The sequence below is a fragment of the Saccoglossus kowalevskii genome, chromosome 8 (assembly GCF_978046115.1).
Source record: "Saccoglossus kowalevskii chromosome 8, keSacKowa6.1, whole genome shotgun sequence".
NCBI lineage: Eukaryota > Metazoa > Hemichordata > Enteropneusta > Harrimaniidae > Saccoglossus > Saccoglossus kowalevskii.
Window position 1 is genome coordinate 9,381,315 of NC_140648.1, and position 19,567 is coordinate 9,400,881.

At 35.0% G+C, this 19,567-nt stretch overlaps 3 protein-coding genes across 3 annotated transcripts; 2 read left to right on the plus strand and 1 right to left on the minus strand.

Moving 5' to 3' along the window:
- The first annotated feature begins 690 nt into the window (after nt 1–690).
- On the plus strand, nt 691–1,908 carry LOC100369599 (beta-1,4 N-acetylgalactosaminyltransferase 1-like). The gene has a single exon (XM_006812035.1). It carries the CDS (start codon nt 691–693, stop codon nt 1,906–1,908), a length of 1,218 nt encoding a protein of 405 aa, XP_006812098.1.
- A 480-nt stretch (nt 1,909–2,388) lies between these two features.
- On the plus strand, nt 2,389–3,888 carry LOC102804151 (beta-1,4 N-acetylgalactosaminyltransferase 1-like). The gene has a single exon (XM_006812036.2). The coding sequence runs from the start codon at nt 2,389–2,391 to the stop codon at nt 3,886–3,888; it is 1,500 nt and encodes a 499-aa protein (XP_006812099.2).
- A 10,638-nt stretch (nt 3,889–14,526) lies between these two features.
- LOC100369750 (beta-1,4 N-acetylgalactosaminyltransferase 1-like) lies at nt 14,527–15,675 on the minus strand. The gene has a single exon (XM_006812037.2). It carries the CDS (start codon nt 15,673–15,675, stop codon nt 14,527–14,529), a length of 1,149 nt encoding a protein of 382 aa, XP_006812100.2.
- Between the last annotated feature and the right edge of the window lie 3,892 nt (nt 15,676–19,567).

Below are 19,567 nucleotides of genomic sequence, written 5' to 3' on the forward strand. Positions count from 1 at the left end.
CGCAGTACAACATGACATTTGAAATAACCGTCCTGAGTGACCAAAATGAGATCAGGAATCGATATAATAGACTGATTCTTACCCTGTGTTTATACGATTGTAATTATAGAAGGAATGTGTGAACATTTCTTGAAATCTGTATATGAAATATTGCTGTGTTGGTCGTACTCGGCGTGAACACTGTAAATATCATTGTTCGCATTCCCTCTAGACGTGCCAAATTTTTGTTTTTCTTTAGTATTGGTATGATGATAATTAAACCTGTTGTCTTAACATGTAGCTTGTATCAGATTAACAAAATAGCAGAGTAGGGAAAGAAAAGGGTGAGTATTGGCACAGTAAGCAATCGAATAATGTCACATATGCACGTACTGGCGATTGTGACTAATGTTTATAGTATGCAATTGGAAATTGGGCACGGAGTAGACAGGAGAGCATACCAGGACGTGCAGAATGAGGAAATTATCAGCTGTCACTGGGCAGGAAATATGTATAATCGTCAGGACAATGATCCGATATTATGTTAATTAGTACTGATTAAAACAAAGTATATTTATACAATATTTGCAGTGGATGTTGTGTGTCAGCTGTATGGCATGTGGATTTCATATCACCAACAAAATGACGTCATTTTATCGATATGTGCTTTTATACGTTATTTCATTTTGTTCTGGATACATTGTATCAACCATGATATTGTTATCATCCTACGGGCAATCTGCGATACCCAATAGGCAGTTGGAAGAAACTAATAATTATGACGAACAGAGTAAACAACATGTACTCGACAATGTTTTGGGGTCAATACGCAATTACGCAGGCAGGCATAAACACAGACAACCAGAGGTCGGCGTGTTCGACACGACTACACATGTCGCCAATCATACGACCGTATGCCCCGCGATGTCACCAATCAACTACATTGGCCATGGAATTACAATGGAACCGTTGCAATCAGTTCCAATTATTGGACTTTCGATAACAGAGGATGTTCAACGCTTTGTACTCAAATACGAACAATTACGTTTGCGGATAAAATCTCTAAATTCATTTGGTCACTTGTTTATTTCCATGTCAAAGGAAGAGGTTAGACACACACGTGTAATAATTGCTGGCAATTCAACTGGGAATATCATCGTTGATGTACCAGGCTCAAATATTTCACAATTATTGAGTTTAATTTCTACAATTTCCTACACAAATTTTATATACGATACCAATGAGCAAGACGTACTTGAAGTAAATTTTTTACATTACTATATTTATATAAATTTACATATTAGGAGACCATCGCTGCCAAATCTATTTAACACTGGTGGACACAATGACCTGAGTCGGAGTGTCTCTGTCATGACAACAACCCTTGGACGGTATGGATCGGTGAACAGAATGATTGATAGCGTGCATTTCTTTTATCCTAACTTGGCTATCATCGTTGCAGATGGTTCGAAATCTATTGAAAAAATAAACAAACTTCGGACAAAACAATTCACAAAGCCTTCATATGGAGGTTTTTTCGCAGGCAGAAACTTGGCACTGAGCCAAGTACGAACCAAATATGTCTTGCACGTTACTGATGATATGTATTTCACACATGCTACCAAACTGGAAGTTTTGCTTGTTGAAATGGAAAATTCAACTTATGATATAGTTGGTGCTGGCGTTTGGGAAAACAACAACAACACTGACTGTACAAATCACATCTCTGTACACAAAAGCGTGGAGCAGCTATCAGGATCTTGCCGTATGACAGAATCGATCCCCATTTTTTTCCTAGCCAAAACCGCTGTTCTCCGAGAAATTATGATTTTTAAACGAGCCATGTCTGATGAAGAACTATTTGAGAATGTGTTACCTGGTATGAACTTATTTTGCGAGAATGTCTGGATATACAGGGAGAAGTTGTAAACGATGTTTTATTCAAAATCGATCCGCGTAAATGGAGCATACTGCAACAAAGTAATGGTGTATACATTGCATCTGAGAGACTGACACTTGTATAAAAAAAGATGCGCGTTTTTTCCACTAAACTTTAATAACACGTAGATATGCATGATTACCCCTGGGATCACACGGCACTATAGAACAGTGTATGTTTTTGGAGTTCAATATATAATCTGATGCTCTGTTCGATCAAGTCATAATATAATATAATATAATATAATATAATATAATATAGAAATTGTTGACGGAAATTAAAACAGGCGCTCAATAGGATTATTTCTATAACGTTTTTCTAAAGAGTTAAGATTATAGTTACGTTCTGTACAACTACAATACATCACAATTATTATAACCCGTTGAACAGAACACTTGTGGTCCATCCAGTTGCCATGGTTACAATGCAGCAGCTGACCTGCAATACTAGATTGTAGGACATCGACAGTTATGGTCTCATTTTATAAAGCTGGTCTTCTTTATATCACATCATTTTCAATTGGCTGCATTTTATCGTTTGTGGGGTTCATTTCAAGCACAGATAGGGAAAATGGACATTGGAACAGTTCGCGGTTACCGTATTCCGTGTCGGACGTGTGTTGTAAAGATGTTCAACATGGATCCTGGCGAGAGAACGTGACTGTTATTAAGGCAAGAGTGGCACACGCACGCCAGCAGTGTAAATGCAGATCTAAATACAAAATAACGTCAAATGAAGAGAAACGATTGCAGGCGGCAGAAGAGTTCTACAACGATACTAAGAGACTAGAAGAACCGTTCATTCTATGTAACGCCATGTCACCAATCGACTATATTGGAAGTGGTGTCCAATTAGAACCGCTACACACGGCACATATCATTGGTCTCTCGATATCAGAAATAATTTATCGCTGTCTTAGTCGTTCCGACAAACATTTACAATTTTCTATAATATCCCGGAGTAAGTTAGGGGTTATATTTGTTCCTGCATTGACGATGGGATCTAAAACATCTGAAATCATTCAAATAACTGGTAATTTTAGCGAAGAAATGACAATTGTGCTGAAAGATATTACAATATTGCAAAATGTGCTTCGTATGATATATTATAAGAGTACTGTCTATAAGATCGATGCAAGGGATTTCTTAGAAATGCATTTTCATAATTTTGTAGGAACCATTTCAGTTCGTATCAAACGTCCACCATTGCCTGATCGTCATAGTTTTGACAGCAGCTTTTTAAGTAAAGTAACAATCATAGCAAAAACGTTCGAACGTTATGAAGCAGTGCGTCGATTGATTGACAGTGTGAATTTATTCTATCCACACATGACTATCATTGTTGCGGACGACTCGTTACAAATAGAGAAAATATCTAAACCAAATGTTAAACATTATTTGATGCCATATACATCGGGATATTTTGCTGGACGTAACTTAGCACTGAGCCAGGTCCAAACAGAGTTTGTGCTCTACGTCGATGATGACTTTATTTTTACGAATGAAACAGTGCTCGAGAAAATGGTGGACAAATTAGAAAACTATCGTATAACGTTGGTTGCTGAGGCGGTTCACAATGGAGTGATTATTGCCGGTCGTGCAAATATGATCGAAATAGGTTATTCCAAAAAAGGCATGTGCTATAGGCACAAACAAATTGACATAACACACCCATATTTACCACATTGTTGGTGGACTGAACTGTCATTGAATTTCTTTATGGCAAGAACCAAAACACTGCAACGTATTGGTTTTGATCAGAATATTGTAACATCGACTCGGGGACATGCTGAATTTTGGATAGATGCCCTTGGGAAAAGTAACAGCATTTTCTGCAACGACGTAACAGTTAACCACGATAGCAAAAGTGTTGCCAATGCTGTGTATACAAAGGCTCGAAGTAATCTCCGACATTACTTATTGCGTGAAATATTGTTTAAAAAAAATTTCTGTGATATTCTCTTGCGTTAATGTTATTGGTCGACCAAATTGCATCTAAAATTCAAACATGACAGTTGTTTACCAACTACAACTCTCAACTCGCGTCGTCGAGCGGAGCTAATCATATTACTGATTGTTCGTCGTCAACGTAAACATTTTTCGACTTCTTCTTAAAAAACACAAGTCTGGTGTATTTGTTTCTTGGATAGACCATCATAGATTTATTCATTTCGTGTTGATATCTTTATTTCTCAAATTTTGATGAATGTGTTTGTCATTTTTGGTAAAAAGTGATATTTTCGACTTCTTGTTGAAAACCACTAGTCTGACTGTTTTGATATTATATTAATATGTACTACATCTGGACCACTCTCAGATTTGTTCATTTCGTGATAATATCTTTAATTCTCTAATTTTGATGAATATTTTTGCCATTTTTAGTAAAAAGCGACATTTCCGACTACGACTTAAAAACCACAAGTATGATTGATTTGATATTATACATAAAGGTACTACAGGAGGACCGCTCGCAAATTTGTTCATTTGTGAATCTTCAATTTTCTAATTGAAATGTGCATTGCTCACAGCGGAGTTATGTCAGCCGAGAGACTGCTTGTTTAAAGTTACATTTGATATCGGTGGTTATTACCTATATATGTATTTGTGTAGTTTTTCCCTGACCTTAAACATTGCTGATATTCCACTATTCTAATCAAATAATCAAATCACAATAATCACACTACCATGCTTGGGAATATTGTGAAAATTACTTCGTTTTGTAGTAGGGAAATTACATCTAAATATTATTTTCTTCGTATCAAAATAAGTTTTGAATAATATATAAGTATATTGTCGATTGTTCTCAGTTGATTTTGGCCTAATGTAGAGCTTTGGCACAGCGTACGAGAAGATAACGCAACGGAACGGGAAGACATTTACTCACTGGGGTCTCTAGAAAGAAGTTGTTCTGAATTAGACACATCATTTTGTTTTCATGAATGTTTTTAAGCCTTCTATGGTAAGAGTAATTTTAGCCTTGAAATGCTTTTTAATTTAAGTTCCTTTTTGGTTCATTTTCACTAGATTTAATATGCTAATACCACCAATTTGAAAAGTATAGAAGTTAATGGGCATTTGTTGCCAAGTATTGGACAATATACTTCACAATATGTAAGAAAATTGACAACTGGCAAACTGTAACATCCATCACATAACGTCCGTCACACATTGTTATGTAATATATTATTTGTTTGGTTTTGGGGTTTGACAGTAAATTGCAATTTGTACTTTTCTGTGACCATATTGAGATATGTAAAATTCCAAGTCTTCAGATAATCTGAAAATAAAGTTACTTTATTTAAGTCTTTTTTGATGTAATGTCTGTCACACAAATATTTCTGGTTTCCTCTAGCCGTATGTCAAGCTAAGAATATTTCCTCTTGGCATGAGAATCCTAGTGGCATAAGCAAATCTATAACACAGAGGTAATACTCTAGTAATAAGGACAACTAATAACATAACGTTCGTCGCCATGGAATTACCCCATATACTTCATTGTATTTTATGCTTGCAGTTAGTTAATATTTTCAAAATCTGAAATTCACTTTGTTTGAGAAATTTTGTGAGTAGATTTTTAGTCTCTGAACATTTTGATTGACTTCACTGAACCCAAAAGTTTATTATGCAGAAAAAAAAATTCATAGAAAGCTCATGTTGATTTTCTGGAGCGAGCCCACATGGCAGACAAGATGGCTGCTCCTTCCTGTATAGCACCAAACCATTGCAATGTCGGCGAATCTTTAGGTGGACGGACGTACAAAACGAATATAGTATTCATTGTTATTCATTAGCACTTATTGTAACTAATTGGCACTAGAAGGACCCCAGTAAACACAATATGTCAAGTGTTTCCATATATATATATATATATATATATATATATATATATATATATATATATATATATCAGTTCTTTTTATTTAGATCATGGCAATTTTTTGGTCAGAGCGCCCTCTAGTTTTGTGGAGAATCATGTTCATTTGGAATGCTCTGATTGGATGGAAGTTCAAGCCTAGCAAGGTGTGATAGAATTGGCCTGTTATGTTCAGATTCAAATAAGCATGAACCACTAATTTGACAGGGAAGTGATACTTATAATGCAGCAAGCTGTTCTAATTGCTGTTGTGGTAGAGTTTTTCTATTTTCCTGTCAAATGCATTTATTGGTCCACTGAAAAATGAAAATAATGTTCCCTGTAACTTAGACTCTTATTGATCAAGGCATTTTAAAAATCATGGGTGTTAACTCCCCTCAAGTTATGACCCGTTGTCCCCTACAGAATAATGGTTGCATCTAATATTAAAATAAAGATGGCGGAGTATAGCGTTGATTCATCTCGTTCTACTCTGGATTACTTGGAGTCAATAAAGATCCTAGAAAGTTAGTATTTATATGCCTGTGTGTTTTTTGTTTTGTTTTTTCTTTCACTGTCTTTGACTTTCCCAGTATGTTTGTTGCTGTTGACAACAATTCAGTCCTCTGCCAGGCTTCAGTCAATGTTTTTCTTCACTACCTACCCAACTCCTCGTCGGGCACTATGTAGCTGGTGTGGTATATTTATCACAGACAGTAGGGCAATTGTCACATTTAGTGCTCCAAGAAAATATTCTCTGTCCATGTGTATTTATATAAATAGATGCAGTTTCTTTGGCTTGAATAACGATCACTGGCTTCGTACATACAGGTATACTGGTTTACCTGTTTCTAGTTGAAATATAGCCAATCTTATTAACCAAGACAGTTGGACATTTGCCACATGTCACAACACTCATTTCCAAGTGCCATAGCTTGAAACAAGTAGTCAAATCTGATATTGGCTGGAGCTTTAGTTTATATGGACATGGTAAATGGCAAACTAGATGGTCAGAAAGTAATAAAAATAATCACAGCTTTACTCCACCCACCCCACTATGAAGTAAAAGGCTGTTTATAAGGCCATGTATGATGGTTTCATTTTTCTTATGGAAAACAATTTTAATTAAAAACTTCTATGCTCCTGTACCCAACCGTGGGGTTCATCACACTAAACAACAGGTGTCACTATTACTAAGATAAATGTACTTTTTTTTCATTAAAATTACTGATATATATATATATATACATATACTGTTCTATTTTTATAGAAGAACCTTCCCAAATAAAAAAAAATTCTAAAGTTTAAAAATATAAGAGGTAGTCACTAAACCATGTACTTTCACACTCAAGCAAGAGAATAGACATGTTGGTGAACTAGCCTTGCACTGTGAGTGTTTTATTGTTTACACTAAAGTTTTTTTCACAAATAAAAAAATTTAAAAAAAAAGAACTGCAGACCACACTTCTTTATATTTATTAGTGGGCAAGCCATGTTTCCACATACAAAAATACACATAATATATTTCTATTTAATTTATTTTATTTAAAAAAAATATTTTAGAGGCATAACAATACAACGACTAGATTTGATGTCACAGTTTGCTCCCAATTCATACTGGAATATTGCCAGCAATAATTAATAAAGCTTGTTCAGAAAACCATTTATTCCCGACATCATATTCAATGGCTAGTTCTCAGGATCTACAACAGTAAATAAATAAACAGAAATCATTTTGATGCGTGGTTTTTAGACGACACTGCCATATCGCACAGATATTCAACACCACCATATCGAATTTGGATTTGGCCATACCATTTCAAGCTGCAGGGTGTCTAAACAATGACTCAACAAACAATAAACACATCTCCCACCCACCACACAAATTGTAGCCACAATTGAACAACCAAGAAAGCAACAAATATCAGGCTGCATCTTGAAAACAACGAGATACCACATTACAACCAGTCATTACAAACATGAAATCCTCCACCCCTCCCAGTACACCCTACAGCATTAATGGTTCATATACTCATTTGCATCTATGTACAACAAGCTTAGCCAATAGATGCACCTGACTCATCAAACTTTTGACCAACCACTCATTCTAAATATTGTGGAGTGAGGGCCCTATTATCTAATGAGAGGAATCTTTTAATATATATATAGATATAGATAGATAGATATAATATGTATGGGTGAACACCCATATGGAATCTTCCACTAAACCTATGGAAAGAGTCGCCTTTGGAGGGCGACATGCCTGGCATTTGCGGTAGTTAATTGTACGTATGCATACGTTGCACATTTCTATGCACAATAAATGTTTATATAATTTATTTGAACGTGTTCCTAGAATTAGTGTTTCAGCGTACTTCAATAATTACAGCATTTTCTAGTAGAATAACGCACTTAATAGATTATTCCAGAAGTCAAACTATTTCTTCAAGGAGACATGAATACAATTTGTTTACGGCGTTCTTATCACATACACTCGTATTTGGTCAATATATTCTATACAACTTTGAACGTACATAAACTGGACGAGGATTGAAATCTATGGGATGGAATATGCTCAGTTTGTCCCCATTAGATGAGCTACACAATCTAGGTGTTTTAAAAGATGACACATTTTTGAACCCACTTTAAAATCACTTTAAGTGTTTTATAGTTAAACACGTTAAGTGTTTTCCTTAAAATCGCAAATGAGTTATATGCTTTAAAATAAAACATTTTTTACTATTTTGTGACTAAACATTTAAAGTGTTTATAATCTGCATAATTGCGAAAAGTGGAAATTATTACTTGCAGTTTGTAATTTTCATTGCAACATTTCAGGGATTGTTTTGCACATAACACATTATTTCAATTGTTTCCATTAGAAACACGTTTTAAAAAGTGTTTCCACCAGGAACATGTATACAAATTGCTTATTATCGCAACACTTTTAAAAGTGTTTTTACTAGTCCCACATTTTGTAAAATATGCGTTTCATGATGAGATACTTTGCACTATTATACAGAAATCATAACAAACGATAAACAAATCACATAATCAAGTAAGTATTTATTTCTAATTATAAACATTAATAAGGTAAGTTGAAGTATAGACATATAATTGTTGTAATATAAGGTTATTACGAATATACCTCAAAGTATGCACGATGCGACAGCGTACTGTCTGAGTGCATACTTTGAGGTATCTTCGTAATAACCTTATTATTATACATCTTTTCCTTCCAATGATACATCATGGGAATGCCGAAATCCAAAAAGTTTAGAACAGAATCAGCGAACTTATTTGTGTGGAGTCCGGTCAAATCCTGGTGGCAGCCATGTTTGTTTTTATTATTAGAGGACGCTTACGCGCGGAATCATTCCATTTTTGGAATTCGCATTTCCTAATATGGTAGTATGAAAATACCCCGTAAAATACCGCAAAATTACGGCACGCTGTAACTTACGGTGACAGATGTATAATAATAGATATTATCAATCGCATCAAAAAGTGTCCTTGACTTACGTGCAGCTGAATAAGTGTTTTTATTGAAATTCAAACCTTTGGTGAAACTGTAGATGCAATACCCAATATTTGTTAACATCGATACTTCAAAACAGATGAGTAATGAATATTGAACCCTTTCCTCACTGACATAAATGAAAGGGCCCAATCTCTTCTCATGTGGTATTGTTGTCTCGGATGCAGTCCCTCCAGGAAATCATTAATTTCATTTATTGCGATCCCATTCGCACTCAATCTTTGAATCTGCATATATGCACTACATACATTCTATTTCATTCATCTTTCACATTTCTATCTGTCAAATGGTATGCTTCTTTTCATCACTTTTAAAATCACCCCTAAAACCGGGAGTGTGATTTTCAGTCCCGAAAACGGGGACTATTAATTTGGGCTCCGTGCGTTCGTGTGTCCGTGTGCCCGCCCGGAGTCATTTCTTGGACACCCTTTGGCCGATCTAGTTAAAACTTGGCATACAGACAATGTATGATGACCTACATGTGCATGCCAATTTTCGTTATAATTCGATTAAATATGGCTGACTGGCAGCCATTTTGTCCCTCAAATTTGCTAAATTCTGATTTTTAAACGTATCCGTAACTGTTCTCGGAGCTGAACAGGATGATTTCAATAAAACTTTATATGGTGATCATGCATATTGGTTTATAGGTGCACGTCACTTTTTTTCGAGATTCGGTCCAAGATGGCCGACTGGCGGCCATTTTGTTTTTCCGTTTTCGTACTGATTCCTCCATAAGATATGGCCTGATTCAGTTCAAAGTTTGTATATAGGTACTATACTTGAAGATAACACAACACCATGTTTTGTTTTGAGATTTGATCAAATTTGTTGAAATGGCGGCCATTTTGTTTAATACCTTAAAATCACAGTCTGTAACGTGTCCAGAACTGTTTTCTCGGAGCTGAACAGGGTGATTGCAATAACACTTTGTCTGGTGATCATGCATATTGGGTTATAGGTACACGCCATTTTTTTTCGAGATTCGATCCAAGATGTCTGACTGGCGGCCATTTTGTGTTTTTTCTTGCTGATTCCTCCATAAGATATGGCCTGATTCAGTTCAAAGTTTGTACATAGGTACTATACTTATAACACAACACCATGTTTTGTTTTGAGATTTGATCACATTTCTCGAAATTGATCTTTCATTTCTACATGTCACTTGTACTGAACATTTACATCGATTACAGTTAAAACTGAACGGGGACTATGCATTATCAATGCTTGTTTAAAAATATTTTTACCTAACCTGAGTTTTTCTCGCATAGAGCACGAGGGCACTGAACCAACAATAACCTATATTAACAAAATTAATTCCGAATATTAGCAGTATCATCTTGTCCGCTCAGATCGTTTCTCTCAGAGAAGTATAATATTATCGAAATCCATTGAGTAATATTTAATTAATTATCATTATTGTTTCAAGCAGTGTCACATTTCAATCAGAATTATGCGATGTAAAATATTATTGTTATAAACTAACGCGCAAGTATTATGAAAACTATTAACTGCATTTTCCCGTTAAATTCTGCAACATTTCTATGATTTTATTTGGTAACTCATGTCTCTGGGGGATGTCGGCAAGGATGTTATGCGGTTATCCCGCACATAAAGAAATGAATAGAGGCCGCTGCAAATATCAATGCAGTGCACAACTGCCGACGCTGGCTCTATCAATTACACTCTCCACACGCTTCGTAACGGAGTAACAATATCAACATATCTTCAGGTTTGTGTAGGATAACTTCCTGTTCAACTCCTTTTTAAAGAAAATCTGAGAAAACATCATTCGGTCCAAGTTGTTGTTGCTTCTTTAACGAATATGCCACCTGTCCACATACTCCCGATAGTATAATTCAATCATTGAATGAGCGTGCGCACGACACAAGTTACCAGTAAGCACATATTAGGCCATGCAATATGTGTTTTATAACACATTACAAGTTCATACTAGGAACGTGCATAGATCATCTGCCGTCTTCTTCTTGACGTCTGCTAACGGTGTCTTAAATTGTTCACAAAACGATGTAAAGACGCTTCTAGAAAACCTGATTGCGTCCTTCGTCTTCGGCGCATCTTTATTTTCTACTAGTGTGCCAAGTTCTTCTTCTGAACTGAAGCTAAATCGTCCAGTCTTTCGAGGCGGACCATCGATATCAGCGGATATCCGCGACCGAACTAGCAGACGACATATTGGAAATCACACGATTAGGTAACGAGTGACGTCATCCCCGGGCACTAGTTGATGTACTAGTCTCCCTAGGGAACTGGTAATTTCCCTGGCACTACTATGGTAATTTAGCCAATAACACGTGATCCTGTTTTGACCAATTACAGTACAGTATTAACGAGTGATGTGTTATAATTATATATACTAGTAGAACACGCAACATATAATAGTGTTTATTGTAAACACTGTCGTTTAAGAAATGCATCTCAAAATATTTGCAGAAGAAGTAGCAAACTATTTAATTGTTCAATATTTGTTTTTCATAGTGTATTTATTTGTATTATTTAAATTTCTAAATAACAATTAAATGGTTATGTATTAGAAGCTTAGAATAGCTCGTTCAAATAAGACGCAAATTCGCACAAGTGTGTGCTAATCACCATATTGGAATTCAACAACGAGGATCCGCCAATAGAATAATAGCTATGAAGAAAATGAATCTAATGATTAGATCACAGGCAATTAACGTCTGTCTAGCGCTGGGACATCCAGCTTACTAACTCGAGCATTGATAACAACGCCATGCATGTTTGTGACATGTACATAGTATGCACACTCGCAAAATACTAAAATTAATAAATTTATCGCTACATGCACAGTGTGACTGCTGACAATGATGCCATGTGTTGGCATTTTTCCAATAAATATGCTGCATACAGTCCATGCACTGTGTCTATTATAGATGCATACCGTAGACTGCATACAAAAGTGTCCTGTATATGAACACTTATCTAATCGGGTGTTTTAGGTTGAAACATTACGTGTGTATTTGTTTTGGAAGGTACTTCAAAATAAAACGATTTTGGAAAAAGGGTGTTTTAGTCACTCTTATGAACTTGTGTACATAAACACTGCATCGTCATAGTCAAACATACGGGCGTATTACCTTGAAACATTGCATTTGTTTTTGTTTTAGGAAGTGCTTCAAGATAAAACAATTTAGAAAAAATGTATTTTAGTTACTCTCATGAACACAAATGTGCCTTGTACATTAAGACTTTGCGAAACATTTATAGTCTGCTGTTTCGGGTTGAAACATCGTTGGTGATTTTGCTTTCTGAAATGTTTCAAATTTAGTTTTCGAGAAAAATGTTTAAATAACATTTTCACTATCGATTACCAAATGCAGAGTATCACTGCAGAATCCGTTAAGCCACGAGATACTTAATTCACCACTGGCACGTGCCTCGATTTCTAGTTGTACTTAGGTTGATAAGACCACATTGGTTGGCAAGACTATATGAGCGCACATACAATTAATTCTTCCACAACCTGGGTGCTTGACATAAAATTAATTTCTGGAGGTAATGTCACGACTCATCTCATTATGCGTTGCATTATACCATAATGTTTACTCAAGAGACTTCTCACTTAATTGTGTTAATACTGCTTGCATAAAGCTCAGACTAGTAATACAGTATTACTAGTCTGAGCATGAAGTCGGATGCATTAGTCCATAAATGTCCTATCAATAAACATTTCAATGACACGTTTACAACCCTTGAAAACTCAATGTTTATTTTTGAAAAAGTGTATTTTGATATGTTTACAACATGCTTAACAACGTGTTTTAATAACTTCTCAAAACACTTTTCTAAAAATTCTAAAACACTACTGTTTTGATAGAAAATACAAGAGTTTTATTATATAATACAAATGTTTTTTAATTATTGTATTTTCAATTAAAACGCTGTGTTTTAATGAAAAAAAAAAGAAATTTTCCAAGATTTACAGAGCCAAATTCACAATTACTATACGTGATGAAATAATTTATGGGGCCGGCTTCATCAAATGTCTGATCGCGCTATGGAAGAAGTTTTTTCCGGTTTTGCGTAAAGCCATGTTATTTTTAACGTAGAAGAATTGACTCAATTTACTCACTCAACTACCAATTGATTTTGTCAACTTTGATTATGCATAATTCAACTCGATATAGTAGTTTCTATTCTGAGCACTTTGTACTTTTTGTGCTCATTCGACACATTTATTCTCCTGTAAGTACTAGTAATTATTATTTTCTTTGCATAGTCACTTACTAGGTAAGGTTTATTCAGAACTAACAAAGCAAAGAAACAGGAATACTACATTCGTTCCTCAACCGTCCGATTCGCACGGTTTTGTTGACGCTGGATATCCATTATCGACCTTACCATGCGAGATTGTTTTAGGAAAAACTGTACTTGACCTTATAAGACGCGTCGCTATGAGATTTGATCGGATAGCAAGATTCAGATCGCGATACTGGACAAGAAACTATTGAAATTAAGATTCCAAGGAAGCTTAGAGGGTATAACTTATGCACATAACTTGTTATTTATGCTAACACTCCTCAATGCATGTACATTGTGCCCCAAACAAAGAAAAGGAAAGAACTAGCCAATGGCTAATTCAATGTATTCTGTTTGATCTATTGTCGGCCCACACGTGCACACGTTTTGTAATTCCTTGCTATGAACATCCACCAGATAGATTAATAAAAATGGAATTTTCTATGAATAATGCATGTCATTAAAAGTGTATAATCTCTATTAATGCAATGTCGCAAATTCAATCAAATAGGTCAAATACCACCATATATTCTCGTATGTAAAACAGAGGAATACAATATAAATTTGGTATAACCAGTCTCTCAGCCACTTACAATTTTATTCAATAATATTACGGATTATCCTGAAAAATAAACTACCTGAGGTTGGACCAGTTACGTCTGGCATATTAAAAGTGGTCGTTCGCTAACAGAGCATCTCGGCATTTTCCAATATTTTCCCCCAGTATTTTTTTTTTGGAAGTTCCATTTGATGTAGAGCAAGCCACCAATGTGAAACATATAAGCATTAATTATCAAACAACTGGATTTCACGGACGGAAAATCTGTATCTGTATCGGGAGACTGATTTCCATGTTACCCAGTATATTTTTGATATCATAACAAATGATTTCAACACTGACCGACTAATCGTATCATTCTGTATATTCAAATACGATTCAACTTTTTATATCGCACATATTATTCTGAAACATCAATTTACGCCATTGGTATCCATGCGAATTCCTATCTTCTTCATACGTTTCACTTGTTACACTTTTGCTCTCGTGGTCAACACCCACGTCATTGCAGAATATGCTGTTGCTTTTTCCAAGAGCATCTATCCAAAACTCGGCATGTCCTCGATTGTATGCTACTGTGTTCTGGTCAAAACCGATACGTTGCAGTGTTTTGGTTCTTGCCATAAAGAAATTCAATGACAGTTCAGTCCACCAACAATGTGGTAAATATGGGTGTGCTATGTCAAGTTGTTTGTGCCTATAGCACATGCCTTTTTTGGAATAACCTATTTCCATCACATTAGCGCGACCGGCAATATCCACTCCATTGTGGACCGCCCCGGCAACTAAAGTGATCGGATAGTTTCTTAATCTGTCCGCCATTTTCTTGAGCACTGTTTCATTCGTAAAAATAAAGTCATCATCGACGTAGAGCACAAACTCTGTTTGGACCTGGCTCAGTGCCAAGTTACGTCCAGCAAAATATCCCGATGTATATGGCATCGAATAATGTTTAACATTTGGTTTAGATATTTTCTGTATTTGTAACGAATCGTCCGCAACAATGATAGTCATGTGTGGATAGAATGAATTCACACTGTCAATCAATCGATGCACTGCTTTATAACGTTCGAACGTTTTTGCTATGATTGTTACTTTACTTAAAAAGCTGCTGTCAAATCTATGACGATCAGGCAATGGTGGACGTTTGATACGAACTGAAATGGTTCCTACAAAATTATGAAAATGCATTTCTAAGAAATCCCTTGCATCGATCTTATAGACAGTACTCTTATAATATATCATACGAAGCACATTTTGCAATATTGTAATATCTTTCAGCACAATTGTCGTTTCTTCGCTAAAATTGCCAGTTATTTGAATGATTTCAGATGTGTTAGATCCCATATTCAATGCAGGAACAAATATAACCCCTAACTTACTCCGGGATATTATAGAAAATTGTAAATGTTTGTCGGAACGACTAAGACAACGATAAATTATTTCTGATATCGAGAGACCAATGATATGTGCCGTGTGTAGCGGTTCTAATTGGATACCACTTCCAATATAGTCGATTGGTGACATGGAATAGCATATGATGAACGGCTCTTCTAGTCTGATAGTATCGTTGTAGAACTCTTCTGCCTCCTGCAATCGTTTCTCTTCATTGGATTTTAGTCTATATTTATGTCTGCATATACACTGATGAACTGCTTGAGATACATTCCCCTTTACGCTATTAAGATTTACCTGATGATATACATTGTTTTCTTTCCTACGAAGTTCCTTACACTCGAATGACAGATGATTAAATCTCGCCCCAGATGTGTCTGTATGTGACATTTGAAGCAAAAACGATATCATACATCCTGTCGAGAATGACGTGATATAAACAAGAACTATGTATAAGGAAGAATTCATTGCTCGAATGTTGGATCATATAAATGATATTCCACCCGATTGTACAGCAGCGAATCAGATCACAGTATTCTTTGATTCATCCGACGATATGAGATCTGGATAGTACAACAGCTGGTATTGGGTAACCATGGTAACTGCACCAGACTATATAAGTTTATGTATAAAAGCACCTCCATTCTCAGAGAAATAATGTAATGCACAATAATACGCGTTATTTTGCTGTGGTAATTATATTATTTTATATCCCTGAAACGTTGTATAAACGTTATTTCATATTGTATATGATTATTATAACTGTATTAATAAAAATGCTGCTTAAATACCCTGTTAGATAATCCACAGTATAAAAATAGAATACATGATTGACATTCCATTAACACGATCAGGTTAACATTTGACACCTATCGATTGGTCACCAAGGTAACAACATACTGCATAACATTTTTGATAATATGTATTTGTTGTTGTAAACGTTTGCTAGAGACAAAATGTGAAAATACTAAACAATTTTTCATCGTTTTGGAGTACAAGAGTAATTTTAATTGAAACAATTTGTGCTTCCTTGTTGACAGATGTATTCCTTTTGTTGACATACTAGTAAAAGCTGAATACAATACAAAACAAACTCTTTATTTTCAGATATATCGATTATGTACTATTCATCAACAATCTTAAATTTGGTGATTATATTATATGACCTATTCGAACAATTAAATGGCCATTCGAACATGAGATTAAGGAGACTGCAGAATGTGCGTCTTCTACTTCATATTTAGATATTGACCTTTAATTTGATATCAAGGGCAACTTTCTACCAGACTATATGCTAAGAGGGATGATTTTCATTTGACTATCACTAATTTTCCGCACTTTTTGCAGCAAATATTCAACTACTCCTGTCTATATATAGGGTATATATTTCGTAAAGAACAACTAGTCTTAACCTTCAAATGTTTTTTTAGCAGATATATTGAGTTTGATCCCAGATCACATTTGTCCGATGTATACCACATGTTTCAAATAGAAACCAATAGATTATATCTCCGAAATATATATAGTGGGTGTCACATATGGGGCAAGGTGTACCTACTATTTGCAGAACACCTGACATACAATTGAGTCCACGTGTTTTCTCTCGTTGATTTGACTATGTAGTATTATGTTAGTGTGACTGCAAATGTTCTGACTTTTAAACCGATTTCTTTTAATGTTTTTTCTAGTCAGTTTTACAACTTGTATAAGTTGTGTGCTTCGAATTATTGTCAATATTAGTGTGTTGAAGTAGGCTTATGGAATGCGAGCGTGTCTATATTACAGATAGCCTGTGGTAGGTCAAACATCTCTGTAACATGGGTTATTGTGTTTTGGTATGGGCTTGAGTCATTGTATTTACGCGTATGAATGTGTTGTGCCCTTTTTTCTAAGCACAACTCTACCCAATAGTTCAGCGCTTTTTTTAATGATATAAAGCTTAGTTTTAGAGTTTCGATAAGAAAGAAATCCACCACCTAATAACTTTCCAAGTTTCATCCGTCTGATACACGTGGGGACAAATTTTGGCGATATATCATGTATGCCCCTAATTGTAACATTCGGCTGCTTTGAGTAAGCTTATAGATGATGTAGCATTACTTGTTGGCAGATAATACATATGAATAGTCATCTTTATTTTTTTTTCCTATTTCCAAACTAGGCACAATCATCATCTTTCCAACGTTCAGAATGGAAATGAATGAAGAATAGAATGTCAGTTTGATGCAGAGATAGCTAATCAAAAGTAATTCATGCCATATATAAACGTTCTTACCATGGACAAAACGGGTGACTTTTCCAGCTGTTATTGGAATTAGATTTATTACTTGGTCGTCCAAATGTTCAACCAAAGAGTTGTCTAAAATCTATTTTGTCCACACTCAAAGAAGGTTTACAGGAATACTGTGATGTCACAGATTAAATTTCAAAACTGTAAGTGGTTAGATTAAAATTGGTTAAACAATCGTCGGAACTTTTTTATTGAAGTCTGTATTACATTGGAAAACAGTGTAGAAATAATGAAGGTACTATACATTGTCGTAACATTTTGAAAATTAAAATTACAACTCAAGTAGTCACTGAAATACAAATAAAACATTAACCGAAATGTATTACAAGTACAACAATTTACTGATGCCTTTAAGCTTTTATGTTGTCAGTAAATTATTTGCCCTGGCGCCCAAAAAATTTTACCTAACATTGCAAAAAACAGGATACTGCACAAACAAATGTATTAATGTTTCCTCTAAATCACAAAATATACTCCTGCTGGATTGTACCACATGCGGCATAATGTTATCTTTGTTGTTCTAAACTACTGGATTCTGGCAAAACTGATCTCAACTTGACAATTTTGATAGATATTTTGAGAAGCATATAATTGTAGATAGAACGATTTCTCTAAATTGAAGAATGATTTTGGTTCCGTAATTACATTATTGAGTTAATATTAATATTATGGCATCTGTTAAATGTATGGATAGTTTGCTCTCACTCACAGCAATATCCGACTCTAAATCTAATAAACGTACGTTTATTCCTTTCCCATGGATGCATATTGCATTTAATCATTTGCCAAAAAAGCTTAACTTTATTGTTGCAATTTGCATATGTAATTGTTGTTGTTCTAATACATGCATTTATGAGAGTGGAGTAGAAAATATCAATCAAAAGTGATCCAATTTCGTCTTAACTAAATACACTGAAGGTCGACAGTGCCAGGTGATTTCATATTTCTCTAAGTAAATCATCGATCTTCAACACGTCTAAGCCGCCTACAGTTTTCGAATAAATTCCTGCGAATGTCGTTCCTAAATATAACACGATGACTACATTCATTACAATCGTATTTTATTTCTTTGTTCAAATATCGTTTACATTATTCCTAATTTATCTTAAATTTGATTAACACTGGTCTGTAACATGTTCTTTAGAAACACAATCTAGCGTATTATTTTGCAGTTATATGGCTCTGGCAATCCGTGCATGAGCTCTCAAATCTCATGAAATAGTAAATGTTTTTCACTGTTACGTATGAAATCCTGTATTTGGAAGCTGTGAAGTAAAAAGTATACTTCATGAACCATCACAAAAAGGCGCTTACGAATGGCATATAATTATCTTATTTTTCAATAAATTATAATTTTTGTCTTGTCAATATAGCACTTCAAAACCAAAGATGTTTATCGATAACCCTTTCTCTCCAAACTCTCTCAAATATTATGTAGTGTTTGATTATTCAATGCATTTGCAATGGATTTGCGCGTTGCCGACTACTTTAAAAACATTAGTTTATCACGACATTCTTGGAGTCATCTCAAATGGCTGCGACGAGTCCATAGTTTTTGTGAAATCTATAAGCACATTAGATGATGGAACATTTCTCTCAAGCAAGTCGATTTTTTTATTTATAATATATATAATGGAAGTCGGTAATTGAGGAACTGGGTCCAGTGTTTTGTGAAATGAACATAATAATGCACGTCAATAATGTCGCATTCATTTAATTACACAGTTTTGGCGT